Genomic DNA, 23496 nt, shown 5'->3' with positions numbered 1-23496 from the left:
AAAGCTCCATGTTCAAGCTCAAAAACCCAAAGATTTACAAGGGGATCAAACATCTGATGAAGAGAAAGATTTTTGAGACCATCACTGCCTATTAAACAAGATAAATGAAACTTAAATAAATAAATATGTATTTAATTAACTGTGTTTAATTAATTAAATAGTTAACACAGAGATATTAATTGTTGTGTTTTTCTGCACTTCCTTATGTGACTCTTCCCCTGTCAAAAAGAAGCATTCATTCTACCTTAAAAACAACTAGGATGTGTAGTAGGACAAGAGCAACCTTTGCTTTGAGGAAGTTTTTGCTTCTAAAAGCAATTATTGAGACTCAAGAGGGAATCTGAGAGTAACAGAGCATAAGCTCTAGAAAGAGAACAGAGGATATGCCGCTTTCCCCATGGCTGACTCCTGGTGAGATCAGGTAAGAATCACCTATATCAACATGCAATGACTAAAAAAAATATTGGAAGATAAAAGGGATAATACAGAGTATACATTCAGTATAAAATTTAAGCAGATTTTTAAAAACACACTAAATAAAAGTATTTAAAAAGTGGGCTAGAAGGATACCAAACTCACAATGTAGTTTACCTGTGTGGAGGGCAAGACTGGGGATGAGGGAGTGGGAAACTGTGATAGTTTGTTTCTTGAAAACAGCTGCCAAAAAAAACAGATGGGAAGCAATATGACCGAATGTTAAAAGTTTAAATTCTGGATGATAAGAATAAAGGTGTTTGTTGTTTTATTCTTTGTGTTTCTCTGTATTTTAAGCAGTTCTAGAAATGTAGATAAAAGTAAAATACAAATATCCAGCCAAGGTTCTCAAGATAGATCTTTTACTCTTTTTTTATAAAGTTAAGTCCATTTTAAACAATCGGCCTTGACATTATTAAAAAGTATTCCTTGAAAAAATAAAGTTTTGTTAGAGGTTTTAAACATTGGGAAACTCTGGTTGTGGTTTCGGGTTTCATACTGCAGATGCAACAGGATGAAACCATTGGAAACTCCTGTTTCAACACAACACCTTGTACACACCCATTCATTCCTCCCCAGCCCCTCATTCTTCCCAAGTCCTGTTAGTGTTTTCCACTGAGGAACCAAGAAGTCTTACTTCAAGGCATACTCATTTTCCCTGTGTTTTTTTCTCTCTGAGGAAAACAAAACATTCTATAGGCGGAGCTTGTGGACAACAGCCTCTTTAAAAACCAGAGTCTCCACCCTTACCTGACCACTTCAGCGCCAGCATTCTGCCCAGAAAAGACACAAATAGCCAAAATGATCCCTGGAGGCTTAACTGAAGCCAAACCTGCCACTCCAGAAATCCAGGAGATTGCTAACATGGTGAGTGAATGCAGCCTAAGAAAAGGTTTGATCCCAAATCTTGGTTCTTAGGTTGGCCCTGGGTTAATTGTGTAGGTGAACAGGAAAACCAGAACGTGGGAAAATGAGTGGTTTTGTTCAGACTTCCTTCTAACTGGAAATTTTTTCAGGTGAAATCTCTGATAATCCTAACTGAGAGTGATCTTGAGCAAGTCACATCCCTTCTCTGAGCTCAGGTTCCCCATTTGTAAAAGAAGAATCTTTATGGGATCATCTCTAAAGCTTTTACAATGTATGATTCTAGGACTACTAATTCAGCTTCTGATGAAATTTGTCTTTTCTCACCAAGTGTAGCCAACATGTAATTAAAGTCTGAGGCTGTTAACTATCGTTGAACCAGACTTCAAATGCACTACAGGAAAAGATAGTTTTAATGAGTTGAATGTAGAATAAATCATAAAAATGATCCACTTACAAACTTTCTACAAATTTGTCTCAATGGACAATGTTTTAGTATTTGGGAGATTACACTAATAGAGAAGTGACATAGTCTATGGTGATTTCAAAATTGATTATGGTGAAAATAGAATTCAATGTGTTTAGCAGGTTAATATATTTTTCTAAGTGTTGTCTGATTAGTTATCACCTATCAAATAAAAATTGATTGTATTGCATTTTTATGAAAATAAAAAATATATAAATTACTATTTTGGATTTATAAATTGTTGCCCTATTTTCTTATGTCATTCCTTCCTGCCCTTTCATTCTATGACACTGGCAAAGACTAGCTTCACGTGTAAGTGGAAGAGATGGGATTCTCTATGTTAGAGCACAGAGAAGGTCTCTGTTGCCTGGAATTCTGTCACTCATTCTGTGGGGCTAAGTATTTTCCTTTCAAGTGTTCTTTTAAAACAGTAAATACCTTCTCACTTATCCTTTCTTGAAGAAGATAATATTAAGTTATTAATGCCTTCACTGGAATCCCTATATTGTCAGTGATCTTAAACTTGAATGGGTACATGGATCACCTGGAAGTCTTGTTAAAAGATCAGATTCTCACTCAGTAGGTCTAGGGTAGGCCTGGGGTTCTACATTTCTAATCAGCTCTGGTGATCCCCAGACTGTGGTCCATGACCTCACTTGCCTGCAGGACTCGACACAGGGTATTCTGAGAAGATGACAGGAGATGGGCTTTCTAAAATCAGAGGGCAGCAAAAGATTCTCAATTTCATCTGTGAGGTGAAAAGAACCTCTTGCCTTGCAACTCCAAGCTGTAAGGACTGAGAGCAGATGTATAAAAATGACTTGGAGGGAATTCCCTGGTGGTCCAGTGGTTAAGACTCCATGCTTCCAATGCAGGGGTCATGGGTTCGATCCCTGGTCAGAGAACTAAGATCCTGCATGCAGTGAAGCACAGCCAAAAAAAGAAAAAAGAAATGACTTGGAAGTGAACATGCATAAGTGAGGCATCACAATTGTTTACTTCTGATTTTTGCCTGAGATCATTCCTGACCTGGGAAAATTCCTGAGACTCTTCAGGGACCAGAGCTGTAAGGGGGTGGGAATAACAGATATTTGAAATGAAGAAGATAGAAGGTGCAGAAAATTGTAATGATTTTTATAAAGCCTATCTTGGTTCACAAGTATAATTTTTTTAAGTAACAAGTTATAAGAAGGCCTTGCATTATTAATAATATCTATCAGTAAGCCACACCTTAAATGTATAAATTAAGCTGAAAGTATGTTTCTTCCTGCTCACCTTGGCTTCAATTCTGTCAGAGAGGTAGAATAAGAGTTAGTTATTGAGTAGCTGCATCAGCCCAGAAAGATGCTTTGCAGTTTTAATAGCCTTGTTCTCCATTCAGCCTCTCATTTGATTTTTATAATCCCTGGAGCAAGGAGGGAAGACATCACCTCCGTTTTTCAGATGATGAAACTGAGATTCAAAGAGGTTAATAACCATCTAATCAAGAAGCTAGCCTATCTCCAGATTTATGGAAGCAACATAATGAAGCTTGTGGAGTGAGGGGAATACACTGGGAGGAGACAATGTTGCAAACTTGCCTTCTCTGTACAAGCAGCCAGCCTCCCTTTTAAATCAACATGAGAAATTAATATCAATGAATCATTTCTTGAATATCTCTTAGGTGTCCAGCATTGTGTTAAATGTTATAGAAGATCCATAAGGACTATAAGATACAGCCCCTGCCCTCAGGAAGTCTATAACCCATTTAGGGAAGTCAAGATATTTAGAACATAATATAAAACATATTCCAGTTAAGTGCTTTTTCACAATCATAGGTTTGGAACCAGGAAAAACTTTAGAGATTACTGGTCAAACGTTCTTACTTTCAGGTGAATAATTCCTGTGTGGCAGCTCTGTTCCTCCAGTATTAAACTCCCAATTATCACTTGTCTTCCCTTGCTCACAGGAAACAGCCTCAGGTGACAATTCCCATTTAAGTGCTGGAAGATTGAGGGATAGTCAGCTTAGAAAACATTTTAGAGTTTAGGAGGCACTTTCACTTCAATTATATCACTTAATCCCCCACAAAAAACCCCAAGAGGCAGATATTACTCCAGCCAGCTTTAGGTGAGGAAATTTAATCAACACCTTCTCCAAGATTATAGAATTATTTAAGTTCCTGGGCAGAGCCAGGGAAATGGGTAGGTGTAGGTAATCACATACTTAATGTGATTTGATGGGGTCCCAGGGAAGACCTCCACTTACCTGTCATCTACCTTGAAGTTTTATTCCTTTGATGTTTTAATGTGTTTCTAGTTTAAAAATTCACCTATTAAAATGCAGATATACTTGGAGGAGATGAAGTTTATCAGCTTTCCCTGTTTTTATCAGAGAGCTTCTCAGTGGAATGCGAGCTGAAGGAAGGACCCATTGGGGAGGCAAAGAGAGGAGGGGGAGGTCATCACACATAAAGGGGAAAGCATCGAAGAAAAATGATGACCGCACTTTCAAGGAATTTGACATCAGAACGAAAGAAAGAGCTTGAATCAGAAAGAGAAGAAAACCAAACACAGGGCTTGGGTTTGAGAAGTCTTGAACATCTTTGAAGGCAGAAGAAAGGACTTTCTCTATTCTGAAGATAAAAGAGACTGGATGGTAATGGGTGGTATCAGGTATTAAAGGCTGTTAATGGTACTTGGGTCCAGAGTGTGTGTTAGTTGCTTAGTCATGTCCGACTCTTTGCAACCCCGTAGACTGTAGCCCCACCAGGCTCCTCTGTCCATGGGATTCTCCAGGCAAGAACACTGGAGTGGTTTGCCATTTCCTTCTCCAAAAGAAACTATAGAAAGAAAGTGAAGTCACTCAGTTGTGTCCGACTCTTTGCGACCCCATGGACTGCAGCCTACCAGGCTCCCCCATCCACAGAATTTTCCAGGCAAGAGTACTGGAGTGGGTTGCCATTTCCTTCTCTAGAGTACAGAGGAATAAAGCTCCTCCTTCAACAGTCTCCCTACCTCTCTTCTATCTTCTTTCCTATCTGGGGAGACAGCTGTTATGAGGGAAAACAACCCTGGTTTCTTCATTCAGAAAACATTGATTTGAGAATTCCCTGGTGGTCCAGTGGTTAGGACTCAGCATTCCCACTGCTGAGGGCTTGAGTTCAATCTCTGGTCAGGTAACTAAGATCCCACAAGTCGCATTGTGTGGCCAAAGTTAAAATTTAAAAAAGAGAAAACCAATTATGTACACAGTACTGAGTGAATTGCTACAGGAAGAGAAGGGACATAAACGTGGTCCTACCCTCAGGGAAGCAATGGCACCCCACTCCAGTACTCTTGCCTGGAAAATCCCATGGACGGAGGAGCCTGGCAGGCTACAGTCCATGGGGTCGCTAAGAGTCGGACACGACTGAGCGACTTCACTTTCACTTTTCCCTTTCATGCACTGGAGAAGGAAATGGCAACCCACTCCAGTGTTCTTGCCTGGAGAATCCCAGGGACGGGGGAGCCTGGTGGGCTGCCGTCTATGGGGTCGCACAGAGTTGGACCCGACTGAAGCGACTTAGCAGCAGCAACCCTCAGGGAAATTTATAAAATAAATTGGAGAAAAGGGATACACACAAGGAAACAAAGAGTAAAAAATGGCCCCATTCCTGACTATGTATATTTAATATGTGTAATTAATTACTTAAGATGTAAATTATTAATATATGTGATTAATTACTTAGTATGTAAATACTTAATACTTAATATATGTAATTAAGGACCAAATGAATGGCCCACTGGCAAGAGCCTCTGGACCATTTTGGTTGATCCATTTTCTTACGTCATATGGGAAAAATCACTGGATGAGAATTCTGAGTATGTTTATATACAGGAAAGAAATGTTATAGCAATAATTTTTATTTAGAAATAAGAGCTATTATTATACATGCACAGATGCCTACACACAAAACATACACATGCACACACACACACCCCTAAGTCAAACCTGGCTGCTGAACACCACTCCTGGCATACACACAGATCATAACTTTTGTCTGCCAGGACACCATACAAAACCTGCAACAAAAACAACACACAAACACCCCATCTGCACACCATTATGGACACACCTGGGAGTTAGCATGCTGTGGCTCTTACTCACCCACAAATGTGTGTTCTCCTCTCTGACCACGGCCTCCTCATCAATCAGCTCTTCCATTGCCCCCACGTACAGAGAAGCTGTGGTTCAGCCACACCAGAGTCCTTCAGGCACTTAACCTTCCATCTGCATCAGAGCACGCCTCAGCCCATCATCGGTGGTTTCCTACCCTCCTCCACCCTGATTTCCATGACCCCATGAGCTCTGGCATTACAGGCCTCCATCAGAGGTCACTCCCATTGCCACCACTTCCTCCTCAGCTTCTCCTCCAGCAAGGAAGATGTAGAATCACAGAAAACTCACCCTTTACAAATCTACAAATTCACACCAGTGAACACCAGCTGCAGGGCCCTGGGGCTGCCGGATAGCCTTCAGTCACATCCTGTGGGTTCTTTTATAGAAACCCTCCAGGGGTGGAACTGGACCTTCTCTCTCCTCAGGTTCTCAGTCCTTCCAATCCCCATAGCCTGACCAGAGGGTGTTTCAGTTCTTTCTTAGAAGATTGCAGCCATCTGATGTGAGAACCCTCTGATTTACTTTTCCTTGCTGACTGCATGCCTCTCTCTGGTCTAAGACTTTGTCCTCCTTTATTAAGGCGGGTGCCATTATTTCTTGTATGCTGGTTGCCTTGCCCCATACTTCTCCAGCCCTCAAAACACAGGCGACAAATGTCCACAAATCACCTCTCATCAACCCCACTGTACTTTCATGCTGCTACCCAAATTCTCCTTTGTTACTCTCTAAAATGTCCCAAAAATGGCCTATCCATGCTGCCACCATAATCTTTCTATTCATTTTTCCTAAATTATGCATAGCCCAAGTGTGTTTCTGCAGGATGATTACAAGTTGGGGAAGGTAGGAGAAACGCCTGCGTCTTTGGTGCAGCAAGGCTGAAATCCTCATATCCCAGAGAATTAACAACTCACCAAGATTCATCCTCTGCAGCAACAAGAAAAGCTTGAACAGCTCTGGGGTGACTGAACTTTATCAGCTGCTCCTTGCTGATAACATCCTTCCCCTGGTTTGGACCCCAACCTATGCTGTTCCCTTCAGCACCTCTACCACCATCATGCATAGCAGATTGAAGAAAGTAAGGGGCAACTATGTACAGTTTAAGGTCTGTCTATTTACCACCACATTGGACCACCATTCCCCGCTGGTCTTCACTCTCCTAGCACCCATCCTGGGAGGGTCTTTCAACACCAACCTGCCTTCTGAAACTTAAGGTTTCATGATCAGTTCCTTTCTACTCTGCCCCTTTCCTCCTCCTCACCTGAAATCTCATCATCCAGGTTCACAGTATCCAACAATAGAGCAATACAAATCTGTTTTGCTGGAAAGAAGGAGCAGGGCTACCGGTTGTAAGTACAGTGAACCTGTAGTCAGGGTGCACAGTCTGTCAAATGTCCATGCACTTATGAAAATGAACAAGGACATTTGAAATCAACTCTCTGATGGAAAATTCTGGACTTGTGGGCTGCATAGATACGATGGGAAAACCCAAATTACAGATTCAGATGTGTTTCTGGGACAATAAGAAATAAAAATGTCTGATACAGGGTTCAAAAAAAGATAAATCAGATACTTACTATTCAAGGTATTTAAAACTTTAAGTATAATTAATAATTTTTCAGCCTTTAGCTGTCATGTTCTCTCACAGTCTCAGGTTCCTCATCTGCAAAGTGAAGCTTAAACAGATAATTCAGGGTTTAGTGTCAAGATTAACCCTTCCCAACTCAGCTCCTAATGTCACAGGTACCCAGTATTGGCTCCAAAGGGTGAGAATGGGGCAAGCGATAAGATACTGAACTCTTCCCTAGCTCATTCTCTCTGCACACTTGGCCACTTTTCTCTTCTCTCTCCTGTGCCCTGCCTTTTCCCATTTCTTTCTCTTTTTTCTTCACTATTTGTCTTCTTCCTTTCTCTGCTTTGCAACTTCACTTTCCATCCCAAAAAAGCAATCACATTTTTCCCATCTATTCTGGAGATTTCCCATCTATACAGTAGAAATGGCTGGTGGTCCCTGAAGTGTTTGCCCTTCAAAAATGGTCTGAGGGCTTAAAGAGTTTGCAAATGTCTAGGTCTTTTTTTGGCTGTGCCATGCAGCTTGCAGGCTCTTGTTGCCCGACCAGGGATTGAACCCAGGCCCTGGCCATGAGAACACCAAGTCCTAACCACTGTACTGCCAGGGAACTCCCCAAATGTCTAGGTCTTTGAAAACAGTTCTGGTACCCAAACTGAGGCATCAATAGAAAAGGATTCAAAACATTTGCCCACTAAAGAGAAGGACCAGATGGCCTTGGGAGAACCCTAGATGCACTGGAGGCCTGATTGAAGCCATATATGCACATAAAATGTTCAGTTATGGGCAGGGAGGCAACTTCCCAATAAACAAGGTATATCAAACACACACTCTTATTTCCTTTTCCTCTAAGTGATAAGAAAGGGTTGGAGGGGAAAGTCATATCCACAAATATGAAGACAATGAGAGACAGGCAAACACCTCAGAGATATCAACAATATTTTGTGGATTTTTTTTCAACAAACCTTTGAAAGATGGAAAACACGAACAATGTAAAATGACTTGAATCATCTAGACAGAGCCTAAGCCACATAGGGGAATGTCTGAGCCAGAAGCAAGCAGATTCATGGTGCAGAACTCCAAAATGGCTCAAGCATTAGCAACATCAGAAACTTAGGAAGACAAGAGTGAGGCATACAGCTAACACCAGGGGACCTGATGGAAGATTGAGAAGCAGTTCCACTGAGCCTAAGTCCTTCCCTCTCACTCTTCTCCACCCTGAAAGACAAGCTATTTCCGGTCCTCCACACAGACCGAAGATTAGAACTCTACTCTTAGCAGACACTGAGTCAGAGAAACCATCGTGGGCACTAGTGTATCATGCCCAGCTGAGAGCAGGGATTCAGTATAGGGATACTCTACTGGAAACTGACAGACTTAGTAAAAACTTACATATTCCATCTGAGATTCTCTAGCTGCCTTTTCATGCTTGGTTCAGGAATGCTGGCATCTAAGCTTGTGTCCCCCTCTGGTAGACAGAAGGATGCCCTTCAAAGACGGCCACATTCTAATCCCTGAAACCTTTCATGGCAAAGGGACTTGCAAATGTGATTAAATTAAGGACCTTGAGATATGCTATACTATTTTTGCAAATTTGAGTCTGAATTTTTTTTAAAGATCTTTTTTTAATGTGGACAATTTTTGCTGAAGTCTTTATTGAGTTTGTTACAACATTGTTTCTGTTTTACGTTTTGGTTTTTTGGTCACAAAGCATGTGAGTTCTTAGTTCCCCGACCAGGGATCAAACCTGTAACCCCTTCACTGGAAGGCAAAGTCTTAACTACTGGACTACCAGGAAAGTCCCTGAAATTATTTCAAAATAAAAAAATTTTGTAATTAAGTAGGAATTCCTGGTCTCCCACTTTTATTAATCAAAGATGTATTTAACTATTTGTAAACACATATTTAACAAATTGGTAGATCACGTACGCGGAGTTCAATATAGCTTTGGTAATTTGTTCCCTCTTGTTGACAAAACAATGATCAGCTAATTTAAGAAAGAAATGGAAATTTTATTCGAGCTGAATTTGAGGATTATAACCCAGGAAGAGCATCTCAGAAAGTTCATTAATGTTCCACCCATTAGAAGTCAAGGCACAGGTATATAAGTTTTTTGAGACCAAGGGCTGTACATCAAAAGATGTTTAGTTGACAGTTTATTTAATCCAGATCTAAGCAGCAATATGGTATGTCATGTGACACCTGACAAGATCAAGGAGGAATGTTATCTTTGAAGGAGTTGTCTTGTTGATGTTAAGAGAATGTTGCTCTTTATGGCTTAGCAGGTATTCCTGCTAATGGGAGTGGTTTGGTCGATGCATAATGCAAACACACAATGCACAGTGTGGGCCAGGAAAGGGGAGGCCAACGGGCAGAGAAGTTTTTATGTTGTTTAAATTTCTCTTGTCTTGCCATAAAAACATGACTTCTATTTCATACTCTTTTCTTAAGGTTAAACCACAGCTTGAAGAAAAAACAAACGAGACATATGAAGAATTTACAGCCATAGAATATAAAACTCAAGTGGTTGCTGGAATAAATTACTACATTAAGGTTAGACTTCAACATTCACTTTAGCACTAAAAGATATTGTATCTTTCATTTTATGTGATGTTCCCTGTCACCCCTACTTTATCATTTGTTCCTTTTCCTTGTCCTAAATCAGGACACCTACCTAGCATGATACTTCCCAAGTGGTAACTCTCAAACTTGGCAGATGATGGTATATTTATATCATCTTTTTCGTGTGAAATTAGAAGGCTTTCTTCTACTGATTCTTAACTTAATTTCCAGAAGATGTAAAGAAAAAGATTCAGAATTCAGAGCGTGTTTAGCTCATAACCCTGGCTTCTTCATGTGGGATCTTCAGGATGTGGGGCTGGACCAGATGCTATCTTGAAGCTCTTTCCCTCTCAAAGCTTTGTGATTTTGTGTGCCTGAATTGAATGGATTTAAGGAATGACTGACTTGAATCGGTAGCTGAGCAAATAATTTAAACCACTTTTGCCCTTTAAGTAAGCATTTTGATTAACATAATTTAAATACATGGGGACTTCCTGATGGTCCAGTGACCAAGACTCCATGCTCCCAATGCAGGGGGCGCAGGTTCGAGCCCTGGGCAGGGAAATAGATCCCATCTGCCACAACTAACAGTTTGCGAGCCACGACTAAAAAACCTGCATGTCACAATGAAAACCGAAGATCCTGCAACTAAGACCCAGGACAGCCAAATAAATAAATAAATAAATATTTTAGAACTTTCATTGTCTAAACCAAAAACAGAAGTGGAAATTCTTATCATAGTTTTCTAGGTCCCAGATTCATGCCCAAACTACCATTTCAGTCTTCATACAAATGATTTCCCAGGAATATCCCTTTATTTTAGAAGGAAAACTAGACTCTTCATCCCTGGCCCCTGCTCAGTTTTACCTCTGGGCATTTATAAAGCAAGTTATAGTATAGATATGAGAACAGCACATCCCAGATTTTCTAGGGCAATTCTGATTTTCTTCTTTCTCAAACCATGTGACAAAGTATCCCAATTTGGGAGTCAGAAAATAGAATCTCCGAAAAGGCTGTCACCTGTTTTCTTGATCTTTGCATCCTTGAAAATGAAACGTAATTCTGGATTTCATCTGTGCACAGGACCTATGCCTCTTGCCATGTCTTTAGCCTGTGCTTTCTCTCATAAAATAAAGTAGTAGGTTTATGTAAGTGTTAGTGTTAGTCACTCAGTTTTGTCTGACACTTTGCGATCCCATGGACTGTAGCCTGCCAGGCTCCTCTGTCCATGGAACCAAGGGTCTAAAAATGGTGGTCCAGGAATGCTATTCCAAAAAAAAGTTTATTGCTGCAAAGTCTTTATAGGTTTGTAAATTTTTCATTTGATATGGATCCACGCAAATAAATCAATCTCCTTTTTCTTTTTCAACTTCCAGATAAAAACAAGTGATAATCGTTACATTCACATTAAAGTATTCAAAAGCCTTCCTCAACAAAATCAGTCTTTGACACTTACTGGCTATCAAGTTGACAAAACCAAGGATGATGAGCTGACCGGCTTTTAGCAGCGTGTTCCTGAGGTGGTCGATTCTTTCCTCTAGCACCTGATTAATGACTCCTGCTAATAATAAATGTAGCTATCAATAAAGAAGCATTCCTTTTCCAATAAATTAATCTCTTCAACTAGTTCTCGTCTATTTTATATAATAATAATTACCTTTTCTTTCTCAAAATCAATTTATATCTTGAGCTACAAGAAATTCCATGCAAACTGATATCAACTGGAAATCTTAGAAAAATTACTGAGGCCTAATGCAACTGTTCATGGGGTTGTCAAGGCAAGAATACTGAAGTAGTTTGCTGTTCCCTTGTCCAGATGAGGAAAAAGATGGAAACAGTAACAGATTTTATTTTTTCTTGGCCTCCAAAATCACTACAGACGGTGACTACAGCCATGAAATTAAAAGATGCTTGCTCTTTAAAGAAAAGCTATGACAGACCTCAAAGTCGGACACAACTCAGCGACTGAACAACAGCAACAAACATGTGTCTACATGCTTTTGTGTATACAAATGTTTTCATTTCTCTTGGGTATATACCTAAGAGTAAAATTGCTGGTTCAAGACAACTCTGTGTTCAAAGAGTTACATTCAAAGAACTTACAAACTGCTTTCCAAAGCAGCTGCCTTATTTTACCCTCCCACAAGCAGTGTGTGAAAGTCTGGACTTGTCCAACATCCTCATTAACATTTGTTTACCTGAATTTTTGAGTCTATTCTTCCTCCTGGGTGTGAAATGATTTCTTATCATGGTTTTTATTTGCATTTCCATGATGACAAGCATCTTTTCTTGAGTTTATTATTCATTTGCATATCTACTTTGGAGAAATGTCTTTTCAGATCGTTTGTCTATTTTTAAATTGGTCTATTTGTCTTTTTATCATTGAGTTTTAGGAGTTTTTGCATATTCTGGATATAAGGTACCTTACCAGATATATAATTTGCAAATATTTTCTCTCAATTTTCTTGTTGTCTTTGTATTCCTTTTTTTTTTTAATAAGCAATCTTTTAAAATTTTTATTTATGTATTTATTATTTGACTGCACTGAGTCTTAGTTGAGGCAACCATCTCTGAGTTGCAGCATGCAAACCCTTAGTTGCAGCATGTGGGATTTAGTTCCCTGACCAGAGATAGAACCTGGGCCCCTTCCTTGGGAGCATGGAGTCTTAGCCACTGGACCACCAGGGAAGTCCCATCTTTGAGTTTCTTGATAGTGTTCTTTAAAACACCAAAGATTTTAATTTTAATGAAATTCAAATTATCTATTTTTTCTTTTGTTGCTTTGCATTTGGTGTCAGATCTAAGGATCCTTTGTCAAACTGAAGTTCATGATGATTTTCTCCTGTTTTCCTCTGAGAGTTATGTTGTTTTAGCTTTTAATTTGAGTCTTTGATCCCTTTGAGTTAATTTTATAAGTATTAATAGTATGATGTAAGGATTCCATTTCATTCCTTTGCGTATGGTTATCTAGTTTTTGCAGCATGACGTGTTGAAAAGATTATTCTTTCCCACATTAGTCTTGGTGTCCTTATTGAAAACTAGCTGATCACAGTTCCATGAGTTCATTTCTGGACCTTAATTCTGTTTCACTAATTGACATGTATATCTCATGCCAGTACCACACTTTCTCGATTATTGTTGCTTTGTAGTAAGTTTTGAAATCAACATGTGGTGAGTCCTCCAACTTTGTTCTTCTTTTTCAAAAATGTTTTTGTTCTCCTGGATCCTTTGAACTTCCATATGAATTTTAGAATCAGCTTATAAATTTCTACAATAAAGTCAGCTAGGATTCTGATAGGAATTGTGTTGAATCTGTAGATCAGTTTGGGGAGTAGTGCAATCTTAACAATGTTAAACCTACCAATATACAAATAAGGATGCTTCCCCAGTTATTTATACCTTATTTAATTTTTTTTAGAATGTTTTATAGTTTTCAGAGTATATGTTTTACACTTCTTTTTGTTAAATTTATTCTATGGATGCTATTGTAAATGGAATTGTTTTCTTAATTTCATTTTTGTTTTTAGTTGTACATGTATAAAAAAATACAATCGATTTTTGTGTATTGTTCTTGAATTCTTCAAACCTGCTGAACTTGTTTGTTGGTAGATTTCTTAGGATTTTCATATACTTCAAGATCATGTCATCTGCAAAGAAAGATAGTTTCACTTCTTCCTTTCCAAATTGGATACCTTTTATTTTAATTAAGTACCTAATTGTACTTGCTAGAATCTCCAAAGTTGAGTAGACGTGCTAAGAATGGATATCCTTGTCTTGTTGCTGACCTTTAAGGGAAAACATCCAGTCTATCACCATTAAGTATGATGTTATCTAAGGGGTTTTTGTAGACACCTTTGTCAAGTTGACTATATTTTCTAATATGTTGTGTTTTTTATGATGAAAGGACATCAGATTTTGTCAAATGCTTTTTTCCTTGCATCTAGAGATGATAATGTGGTTTCGTCTTTTTATTCTGTTGATACAGTATGTTACATTAATTGATTTGAGAATGTTAAGTCAACTTTGCATTCTGAAATGAATTTCATGTGGTCATAGTGTACAATTCTTTTTTACACGCTACATTTGGTTTGCCAGTATTTTGTTGAGAACTTCTGCATCCGTATTCTTAAAAGATACTGGTCTGTAATTTTCTTGTGATGTCTTTGGTTTTGATATCTGGGTAATACTGGTCTCATAGAATGAGTTGGAAAGTGTTCCTCTCTTATTTTTTGGAAGAATCAATTCTTCTTTAAATGATTAGTAGAATTCAGCAGTGAAGTCGTCTGGGCCTGGGCTTTTCTCTGTGGGAAGTTTTTGATTACTAATAGAATCTCTCTACTTGTTATAGATCTATTTAGACTATTTCTTCCTGAGTTGGTTTTAGTAGTATGTCTTTCTAGAAATTTTTCTATTTTATGTATATAGTCTACGTTATTGACATACAATTGTTCATAGTAATCCTTCCTTGGCGTCATCTAATGGATTTTGGACTGAATTGTTTAGGAAAGAGAGGGGAAGAAGTGAGAGAGATGAGAAGGGAGAAAGGAGAAAAAGGAAGCGGGGGAAAGAGAAGAGGATATTTGTGATAAAGATGCCCTGAATAATGTCTCCCACTGTGTTCTGCACTCTGCTCACTACTCAGCTAGTGCCACTTGCCAATCCCCCACCCCCAAATAATAATATAGTATATATTAAGTGCTTGTTATATGCCAGGTAGAGTTCTAAAGACTTTCCACATATAATTCATTTAATTCTTATAGCAACCTCATAAGGTACCTATTATTATTTTCTCCCCTTTACAGAGACTGAACATAGAGAGGTTAAGTTACTTGCCCACAGCCTCATGGCTAGTTAGTAAAGTAAGGATAAAATCCCAGGCTGTTTGCCTCCAGAACCAATACTCTTAATCCCTACACTTCACTAAGACAAGTTTAAAATTCATTTGCTCAGCTCTTCTGACCCTGAAGGAGGTACGTGAGAACTTGAAATATGGCAATTTTTTTGGTAACCACTGACAACTCTAAATGCTTCTTGATAAGGAAACTGTCCTATTCATCTGCCTTCAGCTCTTAACACATAGAGATTTAGTTCAATAAATGAATTAAAAGATCTCCACTGGCTGGCTAGTATCAATGCCATAGGGCTCTTAGGTAACAGGGTTACCACAGGTGATTCCACTGGCCTAATAATAAGAATCATTATCTGAACAGTGAAAACAAGGACACAAATATCTATAGCTATATACACAGAAGAGCTGATCAAAGATATTTGAAACTCCATAATCAGATTGATTAGATTTATTTTTACTTTATCCTGATCTTGGTATAGAAAGCCTATACCACCGGTTTAAGACTTGGCCTAGGGGCTTCCCTGATGGTCCAGAGGTTAAGAATCCTCCTTGCAATGCAGGAGACACTGGACCAACCCCTCGTCTAGGAAGATCCCACATGCCTTGGAGCAAGTAGGTCCATGCGCCACAACTACTGAAGCCTGTGTGCCTAGAGCCTGTGCTCTGCAACAAGATAGCCATTGCAACAAGAAGCCTAAGCATTGCAGCTAGAGAGTAGCCCCTGCTCGCCACCAGTAGAGAAAAGCCTGCACGGCAACGAAGACCCAGTGCAGCCAAAAATAAAACTAACCAAATAAATAAATAAAAATTAACAAAAATAAGGATTAGTCTAATGAAGGATGCACAGAATCTATGCAAAGACAATTACTGAACTTCACTGTCAGAAATTAAAAACTGGAGTAAATGGATAAGTATATCATATTGCTGGTTAGGTAGACTTTATGTTAAAGAGAACATAATAATAATAAATAGGAATAAATAGGAAAGAAGATCAAGTAATACGTGCAGTGATTCTCAATCTTGCCTACATATTAGAACCACTTAGTTTATAAATGAAAAAAAAATCTAGGTTGGAGTCCCACTGCAGACTAATTAAATAAGAATCTCTGGAAAACAGTCTAAGTGATTCTAATGTTAGCTAGGGTTGAATACTTCTATGATATAAAGGAAAAGAGAAAATGGTTTAACTGAAGTACCTGCCTTAATAGAATTGAAAGTAGAAAGTGTGACCCAGGGAACTCCCTGGCAGTCCAGTGGTTAAGACTCTGTGCTTTCATTGCCAAGGACACAAGTTCCACCCCTGGTTGGGGAACTAAGATCCCATAAGTCTTGCGGTGTGGGGGAAAAAGGTGTGACCCAAATCTGTCTAAGACAGGTAAAATAAAAAAAGCATGAAAATAATTTTTTATTCACTAAATGTTGAAAAATACATTTTGGGGAAAGCGGGGTGGGATGAACTGGGAAACTGGGATTCACATGTATACATTATTGATACTGTGTATAAAATAGATAGAGTTTATTCCCTTTTATTGGTGGATAGTCCAGGAGCAGGAGCCCCACAGTAGCCTGCTTGGGCTTAGCCATACGTGAGCCACCACCTGGGGACTGGCTGGGCTGCCCGTGCTGAGGCAGTGAGAGGTTGTGTGCAGCCCACAGCCCAGCCCCCACCAGTCGCAACGGGCTGCTCGCTCCTGAGCCAGGGAAAGAGAGGTGGAGCCAGCGCAGCCACCAGCCCAGAGAGCAGATTTCTAGATTGCAGGGAGAAATATCAGCAACTTCTGATATGCAGATGACACCACCCTCATGGCAGAAAGCGAAGAGGAAATAAAGAGCCTCTTGATGAAAGTGAAAGAGGAGAGTGAAAAAGCTGGCTTAAAACTGAACATTCAAAAAACTAAGATCACGGCATCCAATCACATCACTTCATAGCAAATAAATGGGGAAACAATGGAAACAGTGACAGACTTTATCTTCTTGGGCTCCAAAATCACTGTGGACAGTGACTGCAGCCATGAAATTGAAAGATGCTTGCTCCTCGGGAAAAAAGCTATGACGAACCTAGACAGCATATTACAAAGCAGAGACATCACTTTGCAGACAAAGGTCCATATAGTCAAAGCTATGGTTTTTCCAGTAGTCATGTACAGATGTGAGAATTGAACCATAAAGAAGGCTGAGCCCAGAAGAATTGATGCTTTTGAACTGTGGTGTTGGAGAAGACTCTTGCGAGTCCCTTGGACAGCAAAGAGATCAAACCAGTCAATCCTAAAGAAATCAGTACTGAATATTCTTTGGAAGGACTGATGTTGAAGCTGAAGTTCCAATACTTTGGCTACCTGATGCAAAGAGCTGACTCATTAGAAAAGAACCTGATGCTGGGAAAGATTGAGGGCAGGAGGAGAGGGGATGACAGAGGATGAGATGTTGGAAAGCATCACCAACTCAATGGGCATGAGTTTGAGCAAACTCTGGGAGATAGTAAAGGACAGGAAAGCCTGGCTTGCTGCAGTACGTGGGGTCACAAAGAGTCGGACATGACTTAGCAAATAAAGCTTTAACAAATAAAATAGATGACTAATGAGAACATACTGTATAGCACAGGGAACCCTACTCAATGATCTGTGGTGACTTCAATTGGAAGGAAATCCAAGAAAGAGGGGATATGCATATATGTATAGCTGATTCACTTTGCTATACCGCAGAAACTAACACAACGTTATAAAACTCCAATGAAGATTAATATAAAAGAAAGGAAAATACATTTCTCCACATTTAAATGTATCATAATAATTTGAAAATTGGTTTAAACTGGAATAGTTTAAAATCAGTTTTAATATAGATGATTTTGCAAAAAGGGAGTGGCTTATTTAAAGGCTAAGGAGGTGGTACTTGAGCAAGTAGATTTATTCCTCCAAAATTGTTGGGATTCCCAGAGTAACAAAAAGGAAAATAGACCTAAAACTGGATAAACTGTTGATGGAAAGGGTGTTCAAAAGTTGGTTGGCCGTTTAATTAAAGGCCTGATCCAAATAAAGGATCAGGTTTTCCCCCCAAAAGACATGTCTTCTCTTAGCAATACCATGGCAAGCAAAGGAAAAAAATTACATTTCTGAAACATTTGCCCCACCAAATTTGAAGTGGAATTTGGGAGAAAGAATTGTTCTCTATGGTGAGAATTATTTTCTCTAACCCCAAAGAAACAGACTGAGAGAATGCACTCTTGCCTTCAAAGGTGTGGGCCTCAACCCCAGCTGTCTGTCAGGCACTTCCAGAATTCTCTGCCATAGACAGGGTTAAATGATGTATTGGGTCAGTTGAAGATTCAGAGGACATGAGGCTGCCCAGGGTTTCAGGCAATGCCTACCCTGTTCTTTCTTGGGAAACAGGATTGCTTTACTTATTTAAGGGAGTGAATTGATCAATTTCTGGCATGTTTCTCATTTAAAAGCCAAAACTCAACCTGGATGCTGATCTGAGTCTTTCCTTGCTGGAAATGAAGTTCAGACACCATGGGGAGTTTCTCCCAAGAGGCTATCTATCCAGCACATCCATGGTGCTCTCAACAATATGAGAAAGTATTGATTGGATGAAGAAAAAATATCCTAATGTCAATGGACTATTTAAACAAGAAGATACTACTTGGCCACTGACTGACTGGAAATGTTCTTAATAGACTCCTTTTGTTCAAAAGAACTTTTTTATGTCATGTGGGGATTTATCATAAAGATGCATCTGCTGAGAAATCTAGAAAGTGCCAATCAACCAGGTCTCATGGAGAAGAGGGACCCGAACATAAATGGATCTCACAGCCAGAACCAGGATCCAAGGCAGCTCTAAGGAACTGAGAAACTGTGATCGTGGGTTTTTACTCTAGGGGCCGATCATTCATGGGTCTCAGCTATTCCCTAAGCTCTCTGCTTCTCTGTTTCTGTCCACCTTTCTGCCAGCTCCAACCAACATTCTCTCTTCTATTTTGTATACTTTTTTCTGCTTCATGGCGTGCATCCTCATATGCGTGCATGCTCAGTCATGTTCGACTCTTTGCAACCCTTGGATTGTAGCCCACCAAGCTCCTCTGTCCATGGGAATCTCCAGGCAAGAATACTGGAGTGGGTTGCCATTTCCTCCTCCAGGGGATCTTCCTGACCCAGGGATCAAACCTGTGTCTCCTGCATTGGCAGGCTGGTTCTTTACCACTGAGCCACTTGGGACCCCTGCTTTTTCAGAACAGTGGGCTTTCCTGGCCCCTGTTGTACCTCATCACCACTCTCCTTCAAGCTTCACCTCCCACTGCTAAGTACATCATCTTCTCAGTATTTCTCAGTTCAGAGCCTTGAAGAATTGGATTGTCCTAATCAACTTTTTGTTCTAGGACTTGTCACAGGACACTGGTTAGCTTAAGGTTTGTCAGTTCTTGGGTCAATCGCTCAGCCCTGGCCCAATCAGCATGGTATAAAGTGGGCTACCAAGGAGTGCTCTTTAAGGGGGAGCTATGAGCCACAGTCCTCCCTAGAAAGGGCTCTGGTATGGTATCTGATCCACATGACAAGTATATGGATGAGGAGATGGATGGATGGACAGGCAGACAGAAACATTTTGTCCTCAGAAAGGTAAGGAACAATTGATTAGGGAAAGAGAGATAAACTTAATGGGGGTTGAACAACAAAGAGAGAACTGTATTTGCATGTTGGAATATTTCAATGAGGTCTAACTTCAATCTGGGGATGCCCTCAACTGGTCACTGCACTCAGAAGCTGGGAGCCAGCTGAGTTCAAACCTCTTATTAACATTTTGACTTTCCTCCCTAACATAATGCTGTGGGTAAACTAGGCTTTTTCTGGAAATGCTGTCTCTATTAGGAGAGATCACTTTAGACCTTTTTGGTTTTTTTTACTCTTCAGTGTTTATACTCAACTAAATAAGTTTGTTGTTTTTTTTTTAAGAAACAATCAAGGCTTTTCTAGAAGGCTAAGTACACACAGAAATCATGAGTAAACTAAATGATCTCTGATGTATTTGATTAGATCACCCATCTCTAGGCAGAATATTCATTTTTCTTAATTTGAAATGAGACTACATCTTTGACTAATCTTCCAGTTTACCAGTTATTCCTGGATGGTCTTACATAGGTAATGCGGCACGGAAGCAGAGTCCACTGCAGTAGCACTAGGTATATTATCGCTCTGTTTCCCAAACTAGTATCTTTGGAGCACAACTTGAAAGAGACTGACTTATTAGAAAACTTTTTTTTTTTTTTTTTTACCATGCTGCACCACCACATGTGGGATGTAGTTCCCTGACCAGGGATGGAAACTGCATCCCCTGTAGTGGAAGCTCAGAGTCTTAACCACTGGTCTGCCAAAGAATTCCCTAAAACTTCCTTTTTATTACTATACTTATTTGATACATTTCATTCTCTAATTCAATTGACTTTTCAAAGATCAACAGCATTATATATTCTCTTAGCTAAACAGTCATTTGCAATCTCCATTTCTGATTTCTTGCTTTTTGGTGGGGAGGGAGTGGAACTTTATCACCTCTTAGCATACTATATAATTGTTTTCTATTGTTTGTCTCCCCTCACTACATGTAAGCTCTTTGTTGCTGTTGTTCACTTAGTTGTGTCTGACTCTTTGTGACCCCATGAATTGCATCATGCCAGGCTTCTCTGTTCTTCACGATCTCCTGGAGCTTGCTCAAACTCATGTCTGTTGTCTCAGTGATGCCATTCAACCATCTCGTCCTCTGTCATCCTCTTCTCCTCCTGCCTTCAATCTTTCCCAGCATCAGGATCTTTTCTGAGTCAGCTCTTCGCATCAGGCAGCCAAAGTATTGGGGCTTCAGCTTCATCATCAGTCCTTCCAATGAATATTCAGGACTGATTTCCTTTAGGATTGACTGGTTTGATCTCCTCGCAGTACAAGGGACTCTCAAGAGTCTTCTCCAACACCACAGTTCAAAAGCATCAGTTCTTTGCCGCCCAGCTGTCTTTATGGTCCAACTCTCACATCCATACGTGACTACTGGAAAAACCATAGTTTTGACTAGACAGACCTTTGTCAGCAAAGTAATGTGTCTGCTTTTTAATATACTATCTAGGCTTGCCATAGTTTTTCTTCCAAGGAGAAAGAGTTTTTTAATTTCACGGCTGCAATCACCATCTGCAGTGATTTTGGAGCCCAAGAAAATAAAGTCTGTCCCTGTTTCTTTGAGAAAGAAAGCTCTTTGAGACAAAACATTTTTTAATCTGTTTTGTTCACTGATTAGCACTATTAGCAGTGGCTAATAGTGCCTAGAATTTGGATGTGGAAGGCACTCAAATACTTAAAAGAATTTGCAATTGAATTATCATCAGTATTTCCTCTATGGTTTTCTTCCATTTTGCAGTGAAAGGGCCAAACTCTTCTCTAAACTTTTGTACCTTCTGTTTTTTCTCTCTTTCTGGCTAAATCTTACCTATCCTTCAGGATCTTCCTTGGTGGCTCACACAGCAAAGAATCTTCCTGAAGTGCAGGAGACCCAGGTTTGATACCTGGGTCAGGAAGATCCCCTGGAGAAGGGAATGGCTGCACACTCCAGTATTCCGACCTGGAGAATTTCATGTAGAGAGGATACTGGAGGGCTATAGTCCATGGGATCACAGAGTCAGACACAACTGAGTGACTGACACCTATCCTTCAAGCAACAACATTGCTGTAAGGCAGCAATTACATGCAAGACACTGTTTCAGCACACAAATGAACTTTCAAAAGCAATGCACCACCCGTTTCTTAAAAACTGGAGGCTTTAAATGCCATTTATCACAAACTAAACACACTAATATTCATTTACACTAAAAGTCATCCATAACATAATTGAATTTTCATAATATTGGAACGATTTAAGCATCCTGATAAAAATGGATTAGCTAGACAGTACTTTAGAGCAGACGTGAAATGCTGGACAGGCTGTTACGAATCTTTTCCAAGGATTCTGGTTCTGAATTCCCTGTTGGACATCTTTGCTGAGTCTTATTTTTATTCTTGCATGAATCTGTTTAATTCACTCATACATCTAATAATTATTAAACATTAGCTGTCATGTGGTTTCTTCAGTAGCTCAAACAGTAAAGAATCTGCCTGCTATGCAGGAAATCCAGGTTCAATCCCTGGGTCAGGAAGATCCCCTGGAGAAGGGAATGGCAACCCACTCCAGTATTCTTGCCTGGAGAAATCCAGGGACAGAGTCTGGAGGGTTCCAGTCCATGGGGTCGCAGAGTCAGACATGACCGAGTGAGTTTCACTTTTTTCACTTTATCTGTCATGTACCGTTCAATAACAGGCAAGTCTTATAGAAAATCTTTTTCATTGCTGGCACTAGGAAATTTTTTTCTTGTTGAAAGACTATAATATAATCTTCACAAAAGTAGGTCTTGTTTATCAATATCCTCAACAACTACAACAGTATCTGATCCATGGTAAATGCTCAAAATGCTCGAGTATACAACCTGACAGTCAACATACTGAAGACACAAACCTATCCACGACCCTGCTGGGAGGGTTGATCTAACTGTGCCAGAGCCAGGAGGCTTGCGTTTAAACTGTGGTAGGCAGACTCCTAGATGGCTCTCCAAGATGCCTCACTCTAATTCCTCAGACTGTGAATATGAGACACTACATCTGTGATGTTACTTTACCCAGAAAAAGGGATTTGCAGATATAATTAAAGTTGTAATCAGTTGATTTTAAGTTAATACAAAGGAAAATTATTCTGGTAAAATATACACCCTTTAAAAGCAGTCTGTTTGGCTTATAGCAGAAAAGGAAGTCAGATTCCAAGAATGAGGGTTCAATGCACCATTGCTAGTTTGAAAAGCGAAGAGGCCATAGCATCAAGAAATGTGGATGGCTTTTAGCAGCTCAGAGTGGCTGATGAGAACCAGCAAGGTATCAGGAACTTCAGTCTTAGGACTGGAAGGATCTGAATTCTACCAACTGAATGAGCCTGGATGCAGGTTCTTCTCCTGGAGACTCCAGACAAGAGCCCAGTCACAAACTGATTGCAGCCTGTGAGACCCCAAGCAGGGAACTCAGTCAAGCTTTCCTAGCCTTCTGACCTACAGAACTGTAAGATAACAAACAGGAGTGATTTTAAGCTGTTAAATTTGTTAAACAGCAACAGAAAATGAATACAATCATCCTGTACGAGAAGTCCATCATGCAAGCCGTCTTCCTCTTTTCCATTTTCTGAATTTGTTTTACTTTGCTTTCCTTTTCACTGTCCACAGAAACATTATCCAGGAAAATATTTCCACCCACCCAACAATAATTTTTGAATATAAAAATAAGCTACTAAGAGAGTTTCCTTGAACAGTATCCAGGCCATATTACTGCCCTTTAACTTACGAGCAATAAACCTAAAGAGATAAATAAGAGCTAAAACCATCAATGATCAAAAAGGTCTACACTGATGTCAATGAATTTGTAAAATTCAAAAAGATACAATATAAATCAAATTACGTACAGAAATTGTATTCAAATACTCTTACAAGAACTTACTGTCTCAACTGGGAAAATAATCAAATAATTACGTACA

General features: G+C 39.6%; 1 protein-coding gene across 1 annotated transcript; it reads left to right on the top strand.

The window, feature by feature from the left end:
• The first annotated feature begins 1105 nt into the window (after positions 1–1105).
• CSTA (cystatin A) lies at positions 1106–11697 on the top strand. The gene is made up of 3 exons (XM_081542721.1): positions 1106–1341; positions 9963–10064; positions 11450–11697. Exons 1-3 carry the CDS (start codon positions 1276–1278, stop codon positions 11576–11578), a joined length of 297 nt encoding a protein of 98 aa, XP_081398847.1. The 5' UTR covers positions 1106–1275; the 3' UTR covers positions 11579–11697.
• Positions 11698–23496: the final 11799 nt, after the last annotated feature.

This window comes from Giraffa tippelskirchi, chromosome 2, assembly GCF_054371585.1.
Source record: "Giraffa tippelskirchi isolate mGirTip1 chromosome 2, T2T-mGirTip1v1.2.pri, whole genome shotgun sequence".
Lineage (NCBI taxonomy): Eukaryota > Metazoa > Chordata > Mammalia > Artiodactyla > Giraffidae > Giraffa > Giraffa tippelskirchi.
Note: the sequence above shows the minus strand (reverse complement) of the source record. Positions and strands in the feature narration are given on the sequence as shown.